At 38.9% G+C, this 19,569-nt stretch overlaps 1 protein-coding gene across 1 annotated transcript; it reads left to right on the plus strand.

The window, feature by feature from the left end:
• The first annotated feature begins 1,065 nt into the window (after window positions 1-1,065).
• CXCL9 (C-X-C motif chemokine ligand 9) lies at window positions 1,066-6,102 on the plus strand. Its single transcript, XM_029927650.1, has 4 exons — window positions 1,066-1,177; window positions 3,173-3,299; window positions 4,698-4,782; window positions 5,786-6,102. The coding sequence occupies exons 1-4, from the start codon at window positions 1,114-1,116 to the stop codon at window positions 5,888-5,890; spliced, it is 381 nt and encodes a 126-aa protein (XP_029783510.1). The 5' UTR covers window positions 1,066-1,113; the 3' UTR covers window positions 5,891-6,102.
• Window positions 6,103-19,569: the final 13,467 nt, after the last annotated feature.

Consider the following 19,569-nt stretch of genomic DNA (forward strand, 5'->3'; position numbering starts at 1 on the left):
AACTGATCCCTATACTAACTAGTCTAACCATTTTAAAATACAATAAACTATGCAGGAGTGATATAAAAAACAAACAAAATGAGCTTGCCACAGCAGAAAATGACCTGGTCCCTAAGGATGTTAAAATGCTGACCATTTAAGATTTTTTGGTAGGGGCACCTGGGTGGCTCAGTTAGTTGAGCATCCGACTTCAGCCTAGGTCATGATCTCACCATTCCTGAGTTCAAGCCCTGCATTGGGCTCTGTGCTGACAGCTCAGAGCCTGGAACCTGCTTTGGGTTCTGTATCTCCCTCTCTTTCTCTCTGCTTCTTCCCCACTCACACTCTGTCTGCCTCTTTCAAAAATAAACATTAAAAAAAAATTTTTTTTAAGATTTTTAGCTAGACAGGTATACCTGGATGGCTCAGTTGGTTAAGTGTCCAACCTCAGCACAGGCCATGATTTCACAGTTAGTGAGTCTGAACCCCGCATTGGGCTCTGAGCTGACAACTTGGAGCCTGGAGCCTGCTCTGGATCTGTGTCTCCCTCTCTCTCTGCCCCTCCCTTGCTCACATTGTGTGTGTCTCTCTTTCAAAAGTAAGTAAATGTTTAAAAAAATAAAATAGAATGCTAAAAAAAGAGATTTTTGGGTAGACAACAGAGAAAAAATAAATGTAGCCATACAGAAGAACATTTTATAAATAGTAAGAAAATTTGTAAAGTGTATTATTTATCTGGACTTTAGTATTTTCTATCTGGAAAGCACATCTCCAACCCTTGTTGTGTAATAGTATATTCACTATATAATCTATTCTTCACCCAGGTGTGTAGCTATGAGTTTGCTAAAGGCTGCTGGTGATGCTGGTTTCATATCCTTACAATAAACTACCCATTTATGTGAAATGGAAGTAAAACATGCAGAAATTCCCTTGGATATGCGAGTAGGGTTTCCCCCAGCACAATTAAGTTTGTGGTCAATTTAGCTACATCAGCTAAAAATACCAGCCAATCAGAGTTTAGGAGGGAATTGGATTTTCCAAATAAATATGATTCCCAGGAGCATGTTATCTCTAGAAATTCTCGGGCTTGAAATCCAGTACAGAGGTGATTCAATAGAATTCCATTCTACCACTATGAAGAAAAGTGGTGTTCCTCTTTTGTTGAGTATCATCTTCCTGACTCTGCTTGGCAGTCAAGGTAAGGGGTTCTGAGTTATATTAAGTTAGTAAAGTCATAGGTATGTGTTGCTATCAAAGTCTCTTGATTTGCCCGATAAAGCTAATCACATGCATTAGAAAGTGATATGTCATTCATGAAAGCTTCTCAGTGATATAGTTGGTTGTCCAAAGTTCAATTCTTTTTTTTTTTTGAGAGAGAGAGAGAAGAGGGTGCAGATGAGCAAAGGGCAGAGAAAGAGAAGGAGAGAGAGAGAATCTCATGAGAGGCAGAGAGAGGAAGGGAGAGAGAAGCAGGGCTCAACAGAAATGGGGCTCACCCAAAGTGGACCTTGAACTCACGAACTGTGAGATCATGCCCTAAGCCAAAGACAGATGCTTAACTGAGCCACCCAGGCACCCCTACAAACTTGATTTCTAGGAGCTGCTAAGTGAAACATAAATCTTCTAATTCTGGGTGTGTGGATTCCTGACATGTAGTAACTGTTCAATAAATGCTTGTTGAATGGTGATAATGAGATCAAAGGGGTTGTCTCCTAAATCATTTTTATAGCCCTTGATTTTGTTTGTTGATAAGTATGTCTGTGGTTAACCAATTAAGGATCCAATAATCAGAGATGTCTCAAATCTGCTTACTAACTACCATTGGAAAATTAATGAACTTTTCTAGACTTGAATTTCCTCAGTTATAAAATGGAGATTTATAGTTATGCTTTTACTACCTATTACTCAATGTGTGGCATATAGTAAGCACTGAGTAAATATATGTTGAATGAATTAAGGAATTAAAGAACAAATATAGTGTACTCCAAAGAGTTTTTAAAGATTTAAAGCACTATCAAAAAGCAAGACAGTGGGGAGAATGAAGATGGTGGTTGTAATCGGTTATTTTAAGTGTAGCTTTTTGTCCAAAACCAACTCCATTCCCCTAATGTCAGATAATAAATGGCTTTGGGAGTTGCTTAAGAAATTGTGGTCTAAATATCACTCATGAATCTGGTGTGTGTCTGACCTGTGATAGGCATTTATTAAATATTGTAAAAATCTCCTTTTCTTAGGTTGTAAGATATGGTAGTTAAAAGCAATGCATTTGGGCTCAAAAAAAAAAAAAAAAAACACCTGAGCTGAAATCCTGTATCGGTCCCCAAAAGCTAAATGATTGTGTTCTTTACATAAATTATTTGAACCTTAGCTTCTTTATCTATAAAATGAAGGTAATACCTCCTTCAGAAGTTTGTGGTAATGATTAACAGTGTGGGTTCATAGCTCTCTTGGGAGCCTTTCTGGTGTAATCTAAAACGGACTCCCTTAATCAGAGGGCAGGGAGAGATCAAAAAAGAGGCAGGCCACTCCAAGTTGGCAAGTTGCAGTTTTAATAATACTGAAGGAACTTACATACGAGGTTTGTCTTGAGTGGGCAGCAAGACAAATGGATCCCCACAGCTACCCACCAAAACTTAGAAAACTCAGAAAGAGGCTCTAATTTGGCTTAGTCACGTATACAGTGCAGATATTTTCAACATCACATCACCATCTCAAGGCTCTATCCTTGGATTGGGAGTCAGGAAGGCCAGGGGAACCCACATTCCAAGGACAGGAGAGGGGAAGAGGAGTCTCCTAGGGCCCAGGTCCAGCTTATAGGTCAATTGACAGTAACCTTTTTTTTAATCACATTACCCAACAAACAGACACTGATGTGACAGTAATAAATCATGACTAAGTCAAATGTATTATTTTGATGGATCACCTAAATTGAGACTTTGCCTAAATTGAAGCCTTTCATGGGGCACCTGGGTAGCTCAGTCTGTTGAGCATTGCACTCTTGGTTTCAGCTTAGGTCATGATCCCAGGGTCATGGGATGGAGCCCTGCATCCAGCTCTGCTCTGAGCATACAGCCTGCTTTAGATTCTCTCTCTCTCCCTGTGTCCCTCATTCTAGCACGTGCTCTAAATAAACAAATAAATAAATAGAGACATTGCCTTAAATCATGTGCTCCACCTTATTTCTTTCCCTTAGGAATCATAATAATGAGGAATAGACGCTGTTCCTGCATCAACACCAGCCAAGGGACAATCCACTTAAAATCCTTAAAGGACCTTAAACAATTTGCCCCAAGCCCTTCTTGTGAAAAAACTGAGATCATGTAAGTAAAAACTCATCCAAAACATGTGTATGATATTGGCATGAACATTAAATTTAGTGTGAATATCACCCTCAGGACACTTGCCCATATGGACACTTAAAATTCAGATGGATGCCCCTCCATAAATCTGAGCTACTTCTTGTTTTAGTTCTAAACTATAAGGAACTTCTGGTAGACATTAGAACCAAGGATAAGATAGCATCAAGCATGTAGAAAATATTTAATGCAAATAACCCAAAAGAAGAAAATAAAAACCATTTATAATTCTATCACCAGGGACAAATACTAGTGACCCCTGGCCTTGTTTTGCAAATTTCCCTTATTTGCATTTGTGTGCTTATATAGATACCACGTATATATACATATATATACACAGAAATAAAATCATATAGTGCATACTGTTGTATAGTCTGCTTTTTTATTAACACTGTATCACGAACATTCCCTCATGTCGGTAAATCTTCTGTAATTCCATTTTTTCTGTTAATGACACTCTTGATGGGCAAATCGTATTCCATCCTATGGATGTACAATAATCTATATGAGCAATGCCTAAATGTAGATTATTTCCAATATTTTGCTATTGAAATCCAAATGTTACTGTGGCAGTATTCTGTCTTTAGTAATTTCCTATTAATAATAACCTTTCATGGGGTGTTATATGGAAGTATTGAATCACTATATTGTACACCTGAAACTAATATTACACTGCATATTAATTGGAATTTAGATAAAAACTTAGTAGTAATATTTCTAAAGATTAGAATGGCTGGTTTCAGTCTTTTGAAACCTAAATCAAGGGTGATCTATAAAATAGGTATTCTTATTCTCAGATTATACAGAGAAATTAAAGAAAAAGTGTTTAAATTATTCCTGGAGAGTCTGCTGTGAGTAATTTTAAAAATGCAGCCAGTTTGCTATTCATGTTTCAGAAAGACATTTTATGTTTTAGGAAGTTTCATTAGGAAATTTAGCAAAACTTGTGTTTATTTTCACAGTTTATACAAAAAAAGTAGCTATGTTGACAGCTCTTCTATTTTGCTTCTTCATTTAAACATAAATAGCTATTACCAACACAGCAGCACTAATATTATTGTTACATATAAACTTATAAGTTTAAGTTTCTCTCATTGCATATATCTGTTGGATTTTTTAAATTTAGGGCTGTGTGCTATCCTAGAAATTTACCTAAGGCCCCTCACTCACTAAGATAGTAAAAAGGCAGGAAGAAGACCAGAAGTCTCAGATGCTTATTGTGATAACAAATACATTCTAATTGGGGGACTGCTCCCTCTGGCAACACATGTATATTCTAAGTGGGGAGCTTCATTCTAAGAGTAAGATGAGGAATTTAAATTATTGAAAGTAAAATAAATCTTGTTGCTATTTCCTTGGCAGTGTGACAATGAAGAATGGGGATCAAACATGTCTAAACCCAGATTCAGCAGATGTGAAAGAACTGATTAAAGAATGGGAGAAACAGGTTGGTGACTAGGAGGAACAAAATTTTCTTTCTTTTAGAAATTAACTTTTGAAGACAAAGAGTTTATGTTGTTCCTTTAAGGATATGTTTTTCATTTATATTATTGCACTCCTATTTTGTTCCTGGAATGATGTCATCACCATGAGGTATAATTGTATTCCTGCATGTAGCATCACTTGTCTGTCTCCCCCCATTAGAAGTACATATGTATTGAATTGAAAGGTAGACACTAAGGATGGAAAGGTAATAAAGTATAAGCCTTCCCTGCTGTAGCAAATGTGCTAACAATTAATTATAGCACAATGTGAGAAATATAAAATAAAGATACATACAAGAGTCTTGAAGATCATAGAAGAAGGGGTATTAATTTTGCTAGAAGGAGGGCCAGGGAGAAAGTGTTGAGGAAGACTTTTCATATGGTTAGGGTCTTGAAGGATAAGTAGCTCACCAAGAGAGGAAGGACAGATGAAAAAGCACAGAAGGGAGTGAAGAGATTGAGGTAGAAAAGCAGACCAGGACAAAGTGGGAAGAATCCTGTGTGATGTGCTCAGGAGTTAAATTTGAAGAGGCCCACAGAATATGCAGCTGCAAGCTTGGCTTCAGGAGCCTCATAGTCTAGTGGTTCTGCTATATACTAACTGCAGCTTTGGGCAAGCCAGCCTCTCCAAGCCTCCGTCTCCTCCTCTGTAAAAAGTGGAGGATAATAGTACCACCCTCAGAAGGTTATAGTTTGGACAGGGCTTGTAAGCAGAGTTGGAGTAAGGGGGGGTAAGAGGCCAAGAGAACAGACAAAAGCAGATCAGTTACAAGGCTGTGGCCTCCTCCTCCTCCAAGTCAGTGAAGTAAAGAGAATCAAAAGGAGCCCCTCAGAGAGTGAAGCAACTTTAAGTAGCAGTTTTGAAGACTTAAAACAAAACCACAGTCTGGAAAGTCCAAATATAATATAAAGAAGGGAAAATGATAAGATAAAGAAACATTACCCTTGTTCTCCTTCTCCTCACAGGTCAGCCAAAAGAAAAAGCAAAAGAAAGGGAAAAAACCTCAAAAAAGCAGGAAAATTTTTAAAGCTAAAAATTCTCAACATCCTCGTCAAAAGAAGACCACATGAGCAACCACTTCACCTGAGAACCTTACACCCTAAAGGTTCTTATAGCCCAAAGGTACCCTTCTCCCCAAAAAGTTCTTAATTATAATGAAGTAATTCCCAAAGGGGATGGCATCTTAATACATAAGCTTTTTATTTGACTGGACATTTTCAAGTATTATTATAAAATTGTAATTAAAGCTAGATAGTTGCTTTTAAAATCCAAACGTTATGAATTGTTAGAGTCTAAAGTTTGGCTTTGTTCTTTCACCTCCAACCAGCTGAATTTCATCATGCTTAAGACCACGGTCTTAACACCCACATCTGGACAAATGTGCACACAATCACATCCCACACACGACAGCTGTGGGAAGAGCAGCCCCGCACTTCCCAGGCCACAAATTCCAGCCTCCAGAGAATATTCTAAGTCACATGTTGGCAAGCCCCAGCCCATCAGCATGCTGGTAAGCCTAGTAGTTTGGAATCGAGCCGGACCTCACCAAGCTGCTATGGCCATTGGCATCTGTATTTGAATCTGCCCACAGGCCTCCCAGTGTATCTGACAGACCCGTGCTGGTTGTTTCTGGGGACCACCACTGAAGAACACTAGCACTCGGCTTTCAGAACCTTGTATCCAGCTTTTGAGGACATTAGACTCCATCGTGCCTGCCCAGCCTGACCTTATCATTCACCTTTGCTTCAGTCAAGCCTATTCCTCATCATTCTACCAAAATCCAGTGCCTGTCTCTGCTGCAAGGTCATGCTGTCATTCACCTGGGTCTACTCCTTTTCATTCTTATGCCAGCACTCCACAGGGATGCCTTCTTCTCCCCACTCATCCTCATTCGACCCAGTCTTCAGTCTAGTTTAATCCTGCCTCTTAACTAAAATCTTCTGGACACTTGAATTATCTTAAAACTCTAAGTTCACTTGTGTTCAGTACCACACAGGTGAGCACTTAATTGTTTTCCGATTATTTTTTACATGTTTATTTCTCAAACCAGATCGTCAGCTCCTTGAAGGCAGTGACCACAGTTCATTTCCTTGAATCTGTCATCATGCCTAGGATACTATGAACTAAGTTTTGAATAATTTTTTAATTACAGATTTTACAAGTAGGAGGGCAACCAGAACACCTCCTCAGGGCATGAGCTGGCTGTATTGGCTACTCCATAATGTCCAACCCCTGGTAACCTTAGCACTTGGCTTATTAGCTTCCTGGAGGAATAGGAGCTGATGCAATATTCTTGTTTGATGACAGGATGTTAACTTGGCCTCTCCGACAAACAAAATGTTTAAAACACCGGATATTCGGAACTATTTTCATAAAATATTGCAGGATACTGAGTATCATAGAATCTTACAATAGGAAGGGGATTTCCTGTCCAACCTTTACCCACCTAGCACAAAAATTCTTTTAATACTATTCCTGGGACAATCCCTGGTCTTCTGTGTCTGACAAGAAAGCCACCAAGTTCCTTTTGAAAACTCATTTTAGATAAATATTAAATTTCACTGTCAGTTTAACCTATTTCAGGGTTTGTAAAGTATTGTGATTATCAATTACCACACCAGCTCTCATAAAGAAGGGGGAAAGGTATTAAGAAACCAAGAGCTGGAAAGAGCAGCAAATCCTGTTAGTGGTGACATGGCTGGTGCCCAGTTAGCCTCAAAAGGGTTTGGAAACTCTCCTGAAGAGGAGGTTCAGTGAATTATGTAGGAGAGGACATCTTTGGCCAGAATTTAAATTTACACCTACTTTGCCAGATTTTGTCACTTCTTACCCTGCAGATGATTTTTAGTGTTGCTTAGCAGTGATCCCACCCAAATAGCATCATATCTAATTGTGAAATTCTTTAGCTCCTTCCATGAAACCTCTGAAAACTCCATAAACATTCCATAGTTTGAGAGTCTTTGACCCAATTCCTACAGGTAAAGTGGACAGTGTGCAACAAATAACCAGAGACAACATGTTTTGACTAAGTACCTATGACATATATACATGTTCATCATTCACATTTATATATACATGGATACTCTCTAAGCAAATAATTATTAAGTTCAAAGCAATTTTGGCATATATACCTTGTACTTTGAAATATTTTCTTTGTTAAAAAACGAGGGTATCAGTAAATAAGCCATTGATCAGAAAACAAATACTGATAGAGGTACCTGGGTACCTGGGTAACTTGGTTTTGGCTCAGGTTATGATCTCACAGTTCAGGGGACAGCATGACAGCACGGAGCCTGCTTGGGATTCTCTCTCTTCCTCTCTCTCTGCCCCTCCCTTGCTTTTACTCACTTTCTCTCCCTCTCTCTCAAAATAAATATAGACCTTCCTTTTTTAAAATGCTGATTTTTTAAAACATCTTGAACATGCATCTCAATTTTTGCATGTTTAACAGTAATTCTTATGTATCCTTATTCATTTGCTTCCATGTCAGATAGGATAAAATTGAGATAAAGACATGAAAACCCTTTATAGAGCTCTTTGGGGACAGAAGGAAAACTTCTATAGAAAATATGAAAACAATGTCTTATAACAACATTGACTTTGAAGAGTTATGTGAAATGCAATTTATTTCCTAATCCTGAAAGTTAATGCTATTCCACTGAGATATAAACCAGGAAACCAAAACTGTCCTAACCCTTTTCCATATTGTGAAAGTATATATATTTAAATTTACAAAGCCTCAAGTAGTTACAATGGAGCTCTAAACATAAAATAAGTTCTTTAAGGGTCCAGGAAACTTATGGAAGTATCATGCAGTGTGGACTAAGAAGATTGAGAATGCACAGAGAATATCAGCCTTGTACATTCGAGGTACATTTGAGAAGCCAGAAAGGTGTGATGACTGGGCAGGTAGCAGCTGCTGGTGGTGGACATGACTACCCATGAGGCCCTTAACCTGAGAGACTACAGAATGCTGAGAAGAGCTAAGATTCTGGATCCCGAGATATCTGGCTTAAGACTAGAAGCCCACCACTTATTGGGTATCTGACTTCCGTTCAAGTACGCTGTTTAACCTCCCTAGACACCCGTTTCCTCATTCAGGATTGTTGTGAGGAGCTGCCCCAGCACAGATCTGGTGCATAGAAAGTACTCAATGTCAGTTCTAACCTTCCCTGACCACTTAGCTCTGCTGCACCTTCCCTGAAACAGAGGGTTCCACATCTCAAACACGGAGAGGTGTTCCCGTGTTGGAAAGATGAGACCAAAAGCTCATCTGACAAGTTCTCTGTATCTACATTTTTTATATTCATATTCCAGATCATTGTCCATTTCCTAGACTACATTAGCCTCCTACTTTTCCTCCTGTCTCTTTTAATCTTTTCTCTTGCTTCCTTACCATTCTGACAGCTAGAATGATTCTTTCAAAGCATAATTCCTAGAATACCACCACTTTGCTCAAAATCCTGTAATTTAGAATTAAGTCAAACATACCAGGGCCTACAAAGCCCCATATGAGTTTAGGCTCTGCCTGCTTTTCTGACTGTGCTCCCTCCATCTTCCCCCTTCAAATACTAGCCTCAGCCACACGTTTCTGTCTCTCAAGCACACTGAGTTCAATTCCTTCTCTGGGACTCTGTCTATGCTATTCCCTGTTGTGCTGGGCAGTGCTATATCAACTTGGTTAACCTGGGAACTCTGTTTCCCAGAATCCTCTTCCCTGTGTGGTTCTAGGTCAGAGTTAACCAAAGAGGTCCTTGCATGAGATTTGGAAGGCAGAAGTGAAGGAATAACCATTACTTTTGATTAGATCTAATGACAGACACAGTGGTATCCGGGGGATTCCAGCTTGCCCTTGCTCTCTTCCATGTTTACCTCATCTTCATGACTACTGGCCTTGTGATTAAGAATGGCCCCAAATCCTCCACCAGATACTTGGAAGTGCTTCAAAGGGTTGGTTGGTGAATATTTCTCCAATTCCTTAAATATTCTGCCAGACTTTCACTTCCAAAGATCCTTCTTCATCTGTATGTGATTCCTATAGTAAACTCTTTATTCCCATAATACTCAGATGGCCTCTATTTTCCTAACTGAAACACCTGTACCTTCTTCTTTGCATGGCTGTTCCTGCCTGAGTTTCAGCTTAAATGTCACTTCACAGAGTCTCCTTAATGAAATAGCCTTCTTATCCTTAATGAAATAGCCATCCTGTCCCCAGACCCTCTCTACTATAGTGCTTTCCAAAGTCAAGTGCTTTCATCCGCTCTCTGAGGTGGATGAAATGAGAATGTTCATGACATATATCTGTCTAAAAAAATAAGAGCTGGAGATTTACTATAAATCTGAACCCAGTAGTTGATACTGACTGGCAGCTTCACTTAATGAATTTGTCAGGTGGTCATGGGTCACGTGGGGATTTCCTGTGGAAAAAGTGAGACATACACAACTGGGAGGCATTGGCACGTGTCTTCAGTCAGTCAGTGGCTTTTAGTGCATTACAATGGGTTGCCACTTATGTGGGCACAGTCTTCTCTAACTCTAAACTAGAACCGGGATTATGAGGGTTGTAAAATAGAGTGCTAATTAAGTAAACCTTCACAAAACAGTCATGTGGCTTTAAAAGACTCCTATTAAGGAATTTATATGGGGGAGGGGCACCGGGATGGCTTGGTTAAGCGTCTGACTTTGGCTCGCATCATGATCTCCCAGTTTGTGAGTTCGAGCCCCACATCGGGCTCTGTAGAGCCTGCTTCAGACCCTCTGGTTCACTCTCTCTCTCTCGCTCTCTCTCTCTGCTCCTCCCCTGCTCACTCTCTCTCTCAAAAATAAATGAACATTAAAAAAACTCGTACAGAAGGTAATACTAATAATGCAAACATTAACAAAATAAAACACACAGAGGATGCCCGTTATAATTTTATCTAGAAGGGCCCATAATTTACAAAATCTATAGTCTGTTTCTCTTTGGTCACAATCTGATAAATCTATCAAGCTTCATCACAATCTGAAATTGTCATTTAGAAATATATATGCAGTTATTTCCTATCACCCACTCCACCACAAACATTAAGTTTGTTGACTGCAGAAAACTCTGTCCTCTTCACCACTGCATCTACAGGGCTTGGAGCAGTGCCTGGCACTTAGGAAGCACTTAATATGTATTTTTTTTAGTTAAATGGCATATGCTTCACTCTAAATCTTTTTCCAGGCCTTTCCCAAATCAATCTCAACTACTCTTACCACAATTTAAACTTCCCATGCTCACTTCTGCCTTCAATGTTACTGATGGTCGTTTATTCATCTGCTCCCTTCACCACCACCCCTGCCCCGCCTCCAACCCCATCTGAATCCCACCTATTCATGATTCAAATCTAGCTTTTCCATCCCACCCAGACTCCATTCCAGAATGCTCCTGGACACACTGAAATCCTCCCACTGTACTCTGTCAGAAACTAACAATAAGAATTGTTCTCTAATTTAAAATTTAAATTATTTTGCTGTATCAGAAAGCAGTCCTATCTGAACAAGCTTTTTATATTAGAGCAACTGGTAAGGAAATCAGTAAAATATTTAGTCTGTAAACTGTACTTTTGAATTTGAATGCCAGTGATCTCTAGGTGAGTTAATTGGGAAAACTATTGGAGGGTTCTTCGTCCCTTCAGGGAAAAAAGAAAGTTGCTTTCTTAGCAGAAAGGAAGATACAGGGAGAAACTGCAATTACAGATGCTTTAGAATGCTATCACCTTCTTTTTTGGCCTGTGTAGAAAGAAGATGAAATTAAGTGATAGGGGAAAAAAACAACCTTCCTTGCTGATAAGGAGTTACTTAGCTCCTAGGTAGTCACCTGGCTGACATCCTTGAGGCATTTTGGTACTAAGTTACAGTATTTTAAAGTTCCAGGGAAATGGCAGTATTTGACCCTACCGTTTAATAAGGAAGTTACTAAATCACAAAGGAGACATCAAACCTAAGTGCATTAATAACATTATGGACTGGACCAAACTGATAAAAGATTAGAGGGAAGGGTATCAAATGATCCATAACTATTTGCTTTCTTTAGAAGCTTGCTATATGAATATGGAAACAATTTCTCTGGTCTTAGGTTATTCTGATAACAATGAGATGGGAATTAGAAGACTCTGAAAGAGTTTCATTATTTCTTTATTTCCTATCAAATGTAATGCCAAATAATATGCAGGTAGTTCCTACATTGCTCCACTCCTCTGCCAGAAGGTGAGATTCTCCAATTGTCCAGTTACCCTCTGTTGGTCCCTCAGGTTAGGGGTAGACAACAGAGGGGATGCTATTCCTTTTAAAACTGAGGAGAACATTCTGGGGGACGTGTAGGTTCAAACCCTCCTTGGAACATCCCTGGCATAATCTGAAACTGGCCCCTTCATGCAGAGGTCAGGGAGAGACCAAAGAAAGAGGCAGGCCACTCCAGGTTGGTAAGGTGGCAGTTTTAATCCTAGCAGAGAGAACTTACACCCAGGCTCATGCTGTGTGGCAGCAAGACGAATGGATCCCGTACCGGCCTACCAAATCCTAAAAGTTTATCAAGAGGCATTAACAGAGTTCAGTCACATATACCACGTAGGTGTCCTCAGCATCACATCATTATCTCAAGACTGTCAGTGAAGCAGCCTCTGGGAGCAGGAAAAGTAAGTGGAACTCGCATTTCAAGAACGAGAGAGGGTGAGGAGCCTCCCATCTCCCAGGTCCAGCTCACAGGTCCGCTGGCAGCTTCATCTTTCAATTACCTTCTTCAATGGGAAAAGAGAAAAATCTTCTCACTATTATTTATTTCCTGATATAAATAAGATCCTTGAAGATGTGGATCCTTGAGCATATCTCACCACAAACTTCATATCATTTGGACCACAAGGAAACATGTTTCTTCCTAATATTTACAAAAAGAAAACAAAAAGCAAGGATGATTTATCAGCAAAGAAATAAATAGGGAATTTATACATATTATGTTTATTTATTTTGAGAGTGAGAGCATGCACATGAGCAGAGGAGGGACAGAAAGAAAATCCCAAGCAGGCTCTGAGTTGTCAGCACAGAGTCCGATACAGGGCTCAAACTCTCAAACTGCTAGATCATGATCTGAGCTAAAGTCAAGAGCCAGATGCTCAACTGACAGACCCACCCAGGTACCCTGTAACTTGCCTTCTTAAAAGGGACCCCAAAATCTTATATACTTTGTTCAAGCAAAACAAAAAACAAACAAAAAATCTAGCCTCTGTTTATCATATTTCTCATGAAGTGGAAAAATTGCGTAGTGGTATTAGAACATCTTGGGCCCCCAAATGGAAATCTTCCTAATGAGTTCCTATGACAACGAAAATCAGGAATACCCAAACTCAACCACATTGTCTTTACCTTATCTAAATTAATCCAGCAAGTAAAGCAGATCTTACAGAATAAAGGCAATGAACTGCATTGGATTCATCTGACATACCCAAGAAATCTGGCAAAGAGATAAGAGCAAGCCTTTATCTCTTGACACTTTATGAGATTCAAATATTGATAAAATGTGCAGTGATTTATCTTCAAAAGAACCATTTTCCCACTATCACAAAATCACTGGAGATCTTTCAAAGCCAACTAAAATGTTATCACCCTTTGAAGTTTTAAGTATAAAGATGTAATGAATATAAATCCTTTGAAATGTTAAGTATAAAGACATAAAAAGTAAAAGCCATCAGATGGTTCTTGAGAAATATTTTGACATAACTTGGCTGTGATGCATTCAGAGAAAAAAAATTGCAGAGAGATGACAGAACTTGTCCCTGTTGGACCGAGGGTGGATTGATTTGTCCAAGGGCAGACCCAGCAGTTCTCACTGTCCACAAGGAGGGAAGGATAGATGGAATTCTGGGCAAAACTAACAATAATTCTGGAGGAGCGGGGGAAATAGAGAACAACAAAATTAAATTAGCCTTTAAAAGAACTTTGCTGTTGAATTTGTATGTGGTCATTTTGTCAACGGATAGAATTTTCTCATTAAAAAAACACGAGCTCCCTCCAGTGGCTAATCTAACAGTTTTTAAAAACAAGATATTTTAACTAGAATAGGTCTAAAATATACCTGGCTTTTCTGAACATAGTCAATATTACTGGATTTCTAACAAGAGAGACAACGATTAGAATTCACATGTTAGTCACTTACTGATCCTGAGGTAAATTTTGCCTGTGGATGTCTTAAGATATTTTATGTTGTTACTTCAATAAATCAAATCACACAATTGAAGTAGAAGACACTGGAGATTGTGCATTTATTCATTCAACAAATGAATATGTATGTGCCATGTATTGCTCTAAGTGTGGAGGATTGAGCAATGAACAAAACAAAACAAAATCCTCATTAAATTCATATTCTGTTGGCAGAAAGACAGACAATAAACAATTAAGCTATAAATACATACTAGGCCAGAGGCTTATAAGAGCTGTGGAGAAAAATAAAGCAGAAGGGAGTATGGAGGAAAGGCAGGAAGTCACAGAAGGCCTCGCTAATAAGAGGTCACTTGAGCAAAGACCTGAGGAAAGTGAGGGAATCAGACTTGTGATGCTTGCATCAGAGGAAATAGCAAATATGAAGGCCCTAAGGCTTGACACACTGAAGGCAGATGGCTATCTTGCCTGGGGCAGAGTGAGCAAAAGGGAGTGTGATGGGAGAGGAGCCAGGTGGTGTGGGGTCAGATTATGTATGGCTTTCTAAGGACATTAGCTTTAAATCTGAATGAGAAGGGGAGTTGGAGGAATAACCTGATTCATTTAAGGGTCCCTCTGAGTACCACTGTAAGAACATACATGAGGCACAGTTGGTTAAATGTCTGACTCTTCATTTCAGCTCAGGTCATGATCTCATGGTTCATGAGTTCAAACCCCACATAGGGCTCCTAGCTGACTGTGGAGCCTGCTTGGAATTGTCATTCTCTCTCTCCCTCTCTCTGCTCCTGCCCCCCTTCAAAATAAATAAATAAACTAAAAAAAAAAAAAAAAGAACATGCATAAGCGGGGGGGGGGGGGGGGGGGGGGGGGGGGGGGGGGGGGGGGGAGTGACAAGGGAAGAAGTAGAGAGACTGGTTAAAGGCCAGTTACTAAATATGTTTCCAGAAGAAGGGAGAGACCAACCGTATCCAATGCTGCAGGTAAGACCATGAAAACTGACCTTTGGACTTAGCAGCATCACAGTGGTTGGTGACCTTGATAAAAACAGGATTAGTGGAATGGTGGAAGCAAAGGACTGGTTGGCAAGTTTCTTAAAATTTAACTGAAACTTATCATCTGATCCAGGCATCCACTCCTAGGCATTCACCAAGAGAAATGAAAACGCATGTCCTCATAAAGACTTGAACACAAATATTGATAGCTAAAAACTGGGAACAATTCAAATAGTCAAGGCGAGGTAAATGGATAACCAAAATCATTATATCCATACAATGGAATACTACCTAAGAATAAAAGGAATAGTCTATTGATATACATGACATGGATGCATTTCAAAATTATTATGCTAAATGAAAGAAGCCTGACACTAAAGAATAATGTACCATTCCACTCGCATAACATTTCTGCAAATTAAATCTTATGATGACAGAAAGAAACTGCCTGTTTGTCTGGGGACAGTGGAGCACAGGGAAGTTGAGGATAATGGGTATATTCATTATGTTCATGGCGATGATGGTTTCATAGGTGTACACACATCAAAATTCATCAAATTGTATATTTTATGGCCAATTTCTTGTACATTAATTATATCTTAATCTGTAAAAACATAATTATAAAAAAATTAAGAATGAGATCTCATGTGGAAGCAGGGGTGTTGGCCTTAGACTCAAAAAATATCACCAGCACATCAATCCCATCATTCCCAGATATTATTGCTATATTTAGTATCAATTTAATGGAAAATTTCAGCTGATCATTATATGATCATTACATAGACCATACCTCCATGTGGCAATGTAATAGTCATGAGGTTGGCATGAGAATTGGCTTTGTTCAAACTCTCATTTTTACAAACAAGGAAATATTCCCTAAGGAATGCCACAAAGTTCTCTTATATAAATGATATTAATAAACCCTTATGGAGGTTACTACCTATCTCAGTGAGTTATTGTTTCTTTGTCCTCTGTGTATCCCCCACATATCAAAACCTTAAACAGCTTTTAAGACCTTTCTTAAATACATCCATCTTCATGAATTCTTTCCTTATTCCTCAAAACAAACATCATTTCTCCTCCCTTTATTCAAAGCTTCACTGTATTCAGCCAAAACTACCCATCTCACTAAGTTCTAACCAAGGAAATAAATGCATTACATTGTTTGGAACTCTTTTGTAAGGCTAATTCAACTGGGAGGTGTACTCTTTTGCCCTTCCCCATTTTCCTTCTTCCTACTACTTCTAATAGTTAATAGCTCAAGACTGGTGTTCAAGCCGGTGTCTGGATTATCATACCCTCCCCCCAAAAATGCACCCCAAATAAAGATTTAAGTAAGAAGAGTATATATCTTCCGCAATCAAAATTTAAAATAGCCCTTAGTCTAGGCCCATTTAATAAAGGGATTTTTAGGGACACCTGGGTGGCTCAGTTGGTTAAGCATGCAACTTCAGCTCAGGTCATTGTCTCACGGTTCGTGGGTTCAAGCCCCTTGTTGGGCTCTGTGCTGACAGCTTTAGAGCCTGGAGCCTGCTTTGAATTCTCTGTCCTTCTTTCTCTGCCCCTCCCACACTCTTTCTCTCAAAAATAAACATTAAAAATAATTTTTAAAGAAATTTCTACTCCATTTGAATCCAGATGACATGATTCATTTTATAATTATTATAGTTTCTTTTGCAAAGGTATAAAGGAGATTCTTTTCTAGACTAATTCACTTCAGGTTAAAAATTATTTGGGGATCAGAAAAAGATCCTTTGCCAATTCAAGACTAAATATATATAGAAATGAATATGGAGCTTTCTTAGCCTTGATCTGGCTAATATATGTTAAACGTATGTAGATGATATTACATGTAATATAGCCATTGTTTATTATTTTAAAAATACATATTCAGTTAGCCACTCTCAACCTTTGTTTTCTCATGGATCAAAAATAAAATCCTGCTTTTTAGCATGTTTGGGGGTAAAATGAGCAAAGCGATATGTCCTCGTTAGAAGAGCACAGAAAGCCTTGCTTCATTAGGACTGCGTAACCTCAGCCAACTCATTCTCCTCAGCTCCTTCCCTGCTGCACACTCCCCTCCCAATACTGATTACACCAAACTTCTGGCCATCCTTAAATCCACCAGACTTCTTCAAGCCTTTATTCCTATACAGGTTATTTTCTTTAATTAGAAAGCCTTTCTTTCCCTCCTCCACGGAAACTCATCTTTCAGGATTTCAATCAAGTAGAACCATAACAGTGAAACATTCTGGTTCCTCTAGGTTGGGTTGTCATTTCCATTGCTTCCACTGCTCTACCATAAGGACATTTGTATTTATTTTGTTATTTTTATTTTTTTTTAATTTTTTATTTATTTTTGATACAGAGAGAGACAGAGCATGAGAGGGGGAGGCGTAGAGAGAGAGAGAAGGAGACACAGAACCGGAAACAGGCTCCAGGTTCTGAGCTAGCTGTTAGCACAGAGCCTGACGTGGGGCTCGAACCCACCAACGTGAGATCTGACCTGAGCCGAAGTCAGAGGCTTAACCGACTGAGCCACCCAGGCGCCCCTTGTTATTTTTAATGTTTATTTTTGAGAGAGAGAGAGAGAGAGAGAGAGAGAGAGAGAGAGAGAGAGGCAGAGCGTGAGCGGGGAAGAGGCAGAGAGAGGGAGACACAGAATCCAAAACAGGCTCCAGGCTCCAAGCTGTCAGAACACAGCCTAACACTGGGCTTGAACCAAACCATGACATGATGAGCCAAAGGCAGATGCTTAACCGCTGAACCACGTAGGCACCCCCATTTTTATTCATTTTTAAATGTGTTTGTTTATTTGTCTTCCCTTTTAGTCTGTGAGTTCCCTGAAGGAAAATGCCCATGCCTCATTTTTCTATTCCTGGCACTTACCCTAGTTCTTGACATAAAGATTGTAAAGAAAAGTTTGTGGCATAGACTCAGTGTTTTATTCATGTCATATTTTTGTTTTTAAAGATAAATATTCATAGTATATAAGCTAATGACTTTGAATTATATTAAATAATTTCCAAAGAATTCAATATATTTCATTTTGAGAATTTTTTTCCTAATACAACCTAACCAATTTTTAAAAAATTTAAATCTATGAATGTTTTTCATAAATTTATTTACACACTTAAGTAATCTCTGCACCCAATGTGGGGCTCAAACTCAATACTGAGATCAAGAATCTCATGCTCCACAGGCTGAGGCAGACAGATACCCTTTTGAATGGATTTTTAAAAAATATTTACTGCTTACATTTTCTTCTTAAAATGTACATTTCTTCTTAAATTTTTCTTTAAAAAGAAACTTCACAAGTACCTAACACAATTATTAATAAATAGAATAGTCATTTTCCAAACTTAGCTGAAAAATTAATGGTGATTTGCACAGCATTCTTGATTTTTACTTGTGTTCAGGTGTGATCACACAATTATCTTGTATTTGGCTCATTCCATAGAGTTCTGTGATGACTTGGACTGAAATGAAGTTGATGTTCTGTGAAACTATTTACGTTAATCAGAAGAATACTGCTGTCCTTCTATTGATGCCATACCTCTTACTAGGTGACAACTGGTAAGTTCCTTTTTTCCTTTCTCAACTAGTTATAGTTAAAACTGCCTGGACTGAAACCTCCAGCTCCCACATCAGCTATGTATCTGGGCAATTTGTTTGAGCCTATTTCCTCTTCTGTAAAATGCAGATAATTATAATATCTAATTTAGAGGGCTTTTCTGAGGATTAAATGAGTAAATGCAAGTGAGGTGCTTAGAACATACAGTGAGTGATCACGTGTATTTTTGTATTAACAGCCTAACTCGTTTATTCATTAACCACATTATTTGTTTTTGCACTGTGAAATCGTCGAAATGTATTCTCTTCGAATTACCAGCATCTGCATTTAAAACTCTGGCTGAAAAGTACTAATAAAGAGTACCAATAAAGGTTATAAAGGTGGTCCTTAAAATACAAATTAATTTGCATTTTATTTTTTTAATTTTTAATTTTTATTTTTGATACAGAGAGAGACAGATCATGAGAGGGGGAGGGACAGAGAGAGAAGGAGACACAGAACCAAAAGCAGGCTCCAGGTTCTGAGCTAGCTGTCAGCACCAACGTGAGATCTGAGCTGAGTCGAAGCTGGAGGCCCAACCGACTGAGCCACCCAGGCGCCCCTAATTTGCATTTTAAAATCAATCAGCATGACTACAATTAATCCAGGCCATGCCCTTTTCCCTTGTGTGGGTCGGGGGGAGTTTAAATAACCAAAAACAAAACAAAAACAGCACTTACAGTAATACCAAAAAAGTAACTTAAGCTCCTCATCGCTCTTTTGTTTTGTTTATCTTCTTTTATGCTTATTTGGAGAGAGAGAGAGACAGCGAGCAGGGGAGGGGCAGAGAGAGGAAGACAGAATCCGAAGCAGGATCCAAGCTCTAAACTGTCCGTACAGAGCCCCACGCGGGACGGTAACTCACCAGCCTTCAGATCATGACTTCAGCCAAAGTCCGATGCCCTACTGACCGAGACACCTAGGCGTCCCTCTTTTTTTCCCCCCACTGTAAAATAGGATACTATTATCT

This window comes from Suricata suricatta, chromosome 1, assembly GCF_006229205.1.
Source record: "Suricata suricatta isolate VVHF042 chromosome 1, meerkat_22Aug2017_6uvM2_HiC, whole genome shotgun sequence".
NCBI lineage: Eukaryota > Metazoa > Chordata > Mammalia > Carnivora > Herpestidae > Suricata > Suricata suricatta.

What these genes read in the sequence shown, in the direction of transcription:
- CXCL9 (XM_029927650.1), top strand. Translation starts at nt 1,114, where the DNA reads ATGAAGAAAAGTGGTGTTCCTCTTTTGTTGAGTATCATCTTCCTGACT. An exon ending in GACTCTGCTTGGCAGTCAAG is followed by an intron (nt 1,178 to 3,172) that starts GTAAGGGGTTCT and finishes TCTTTCCCTTAG; the next exon opens with GAATCATAATAATGAGGAAT. An exon ending in TTAAAGAATGGGAGAAACAG is followed by an intron (nt 4,783 to 5,785) that starts GTTGGTGACTAG and finishes TTCTCCTCACAG; the next exon opens with GTCAGCCAAAAGAAAAAGCA.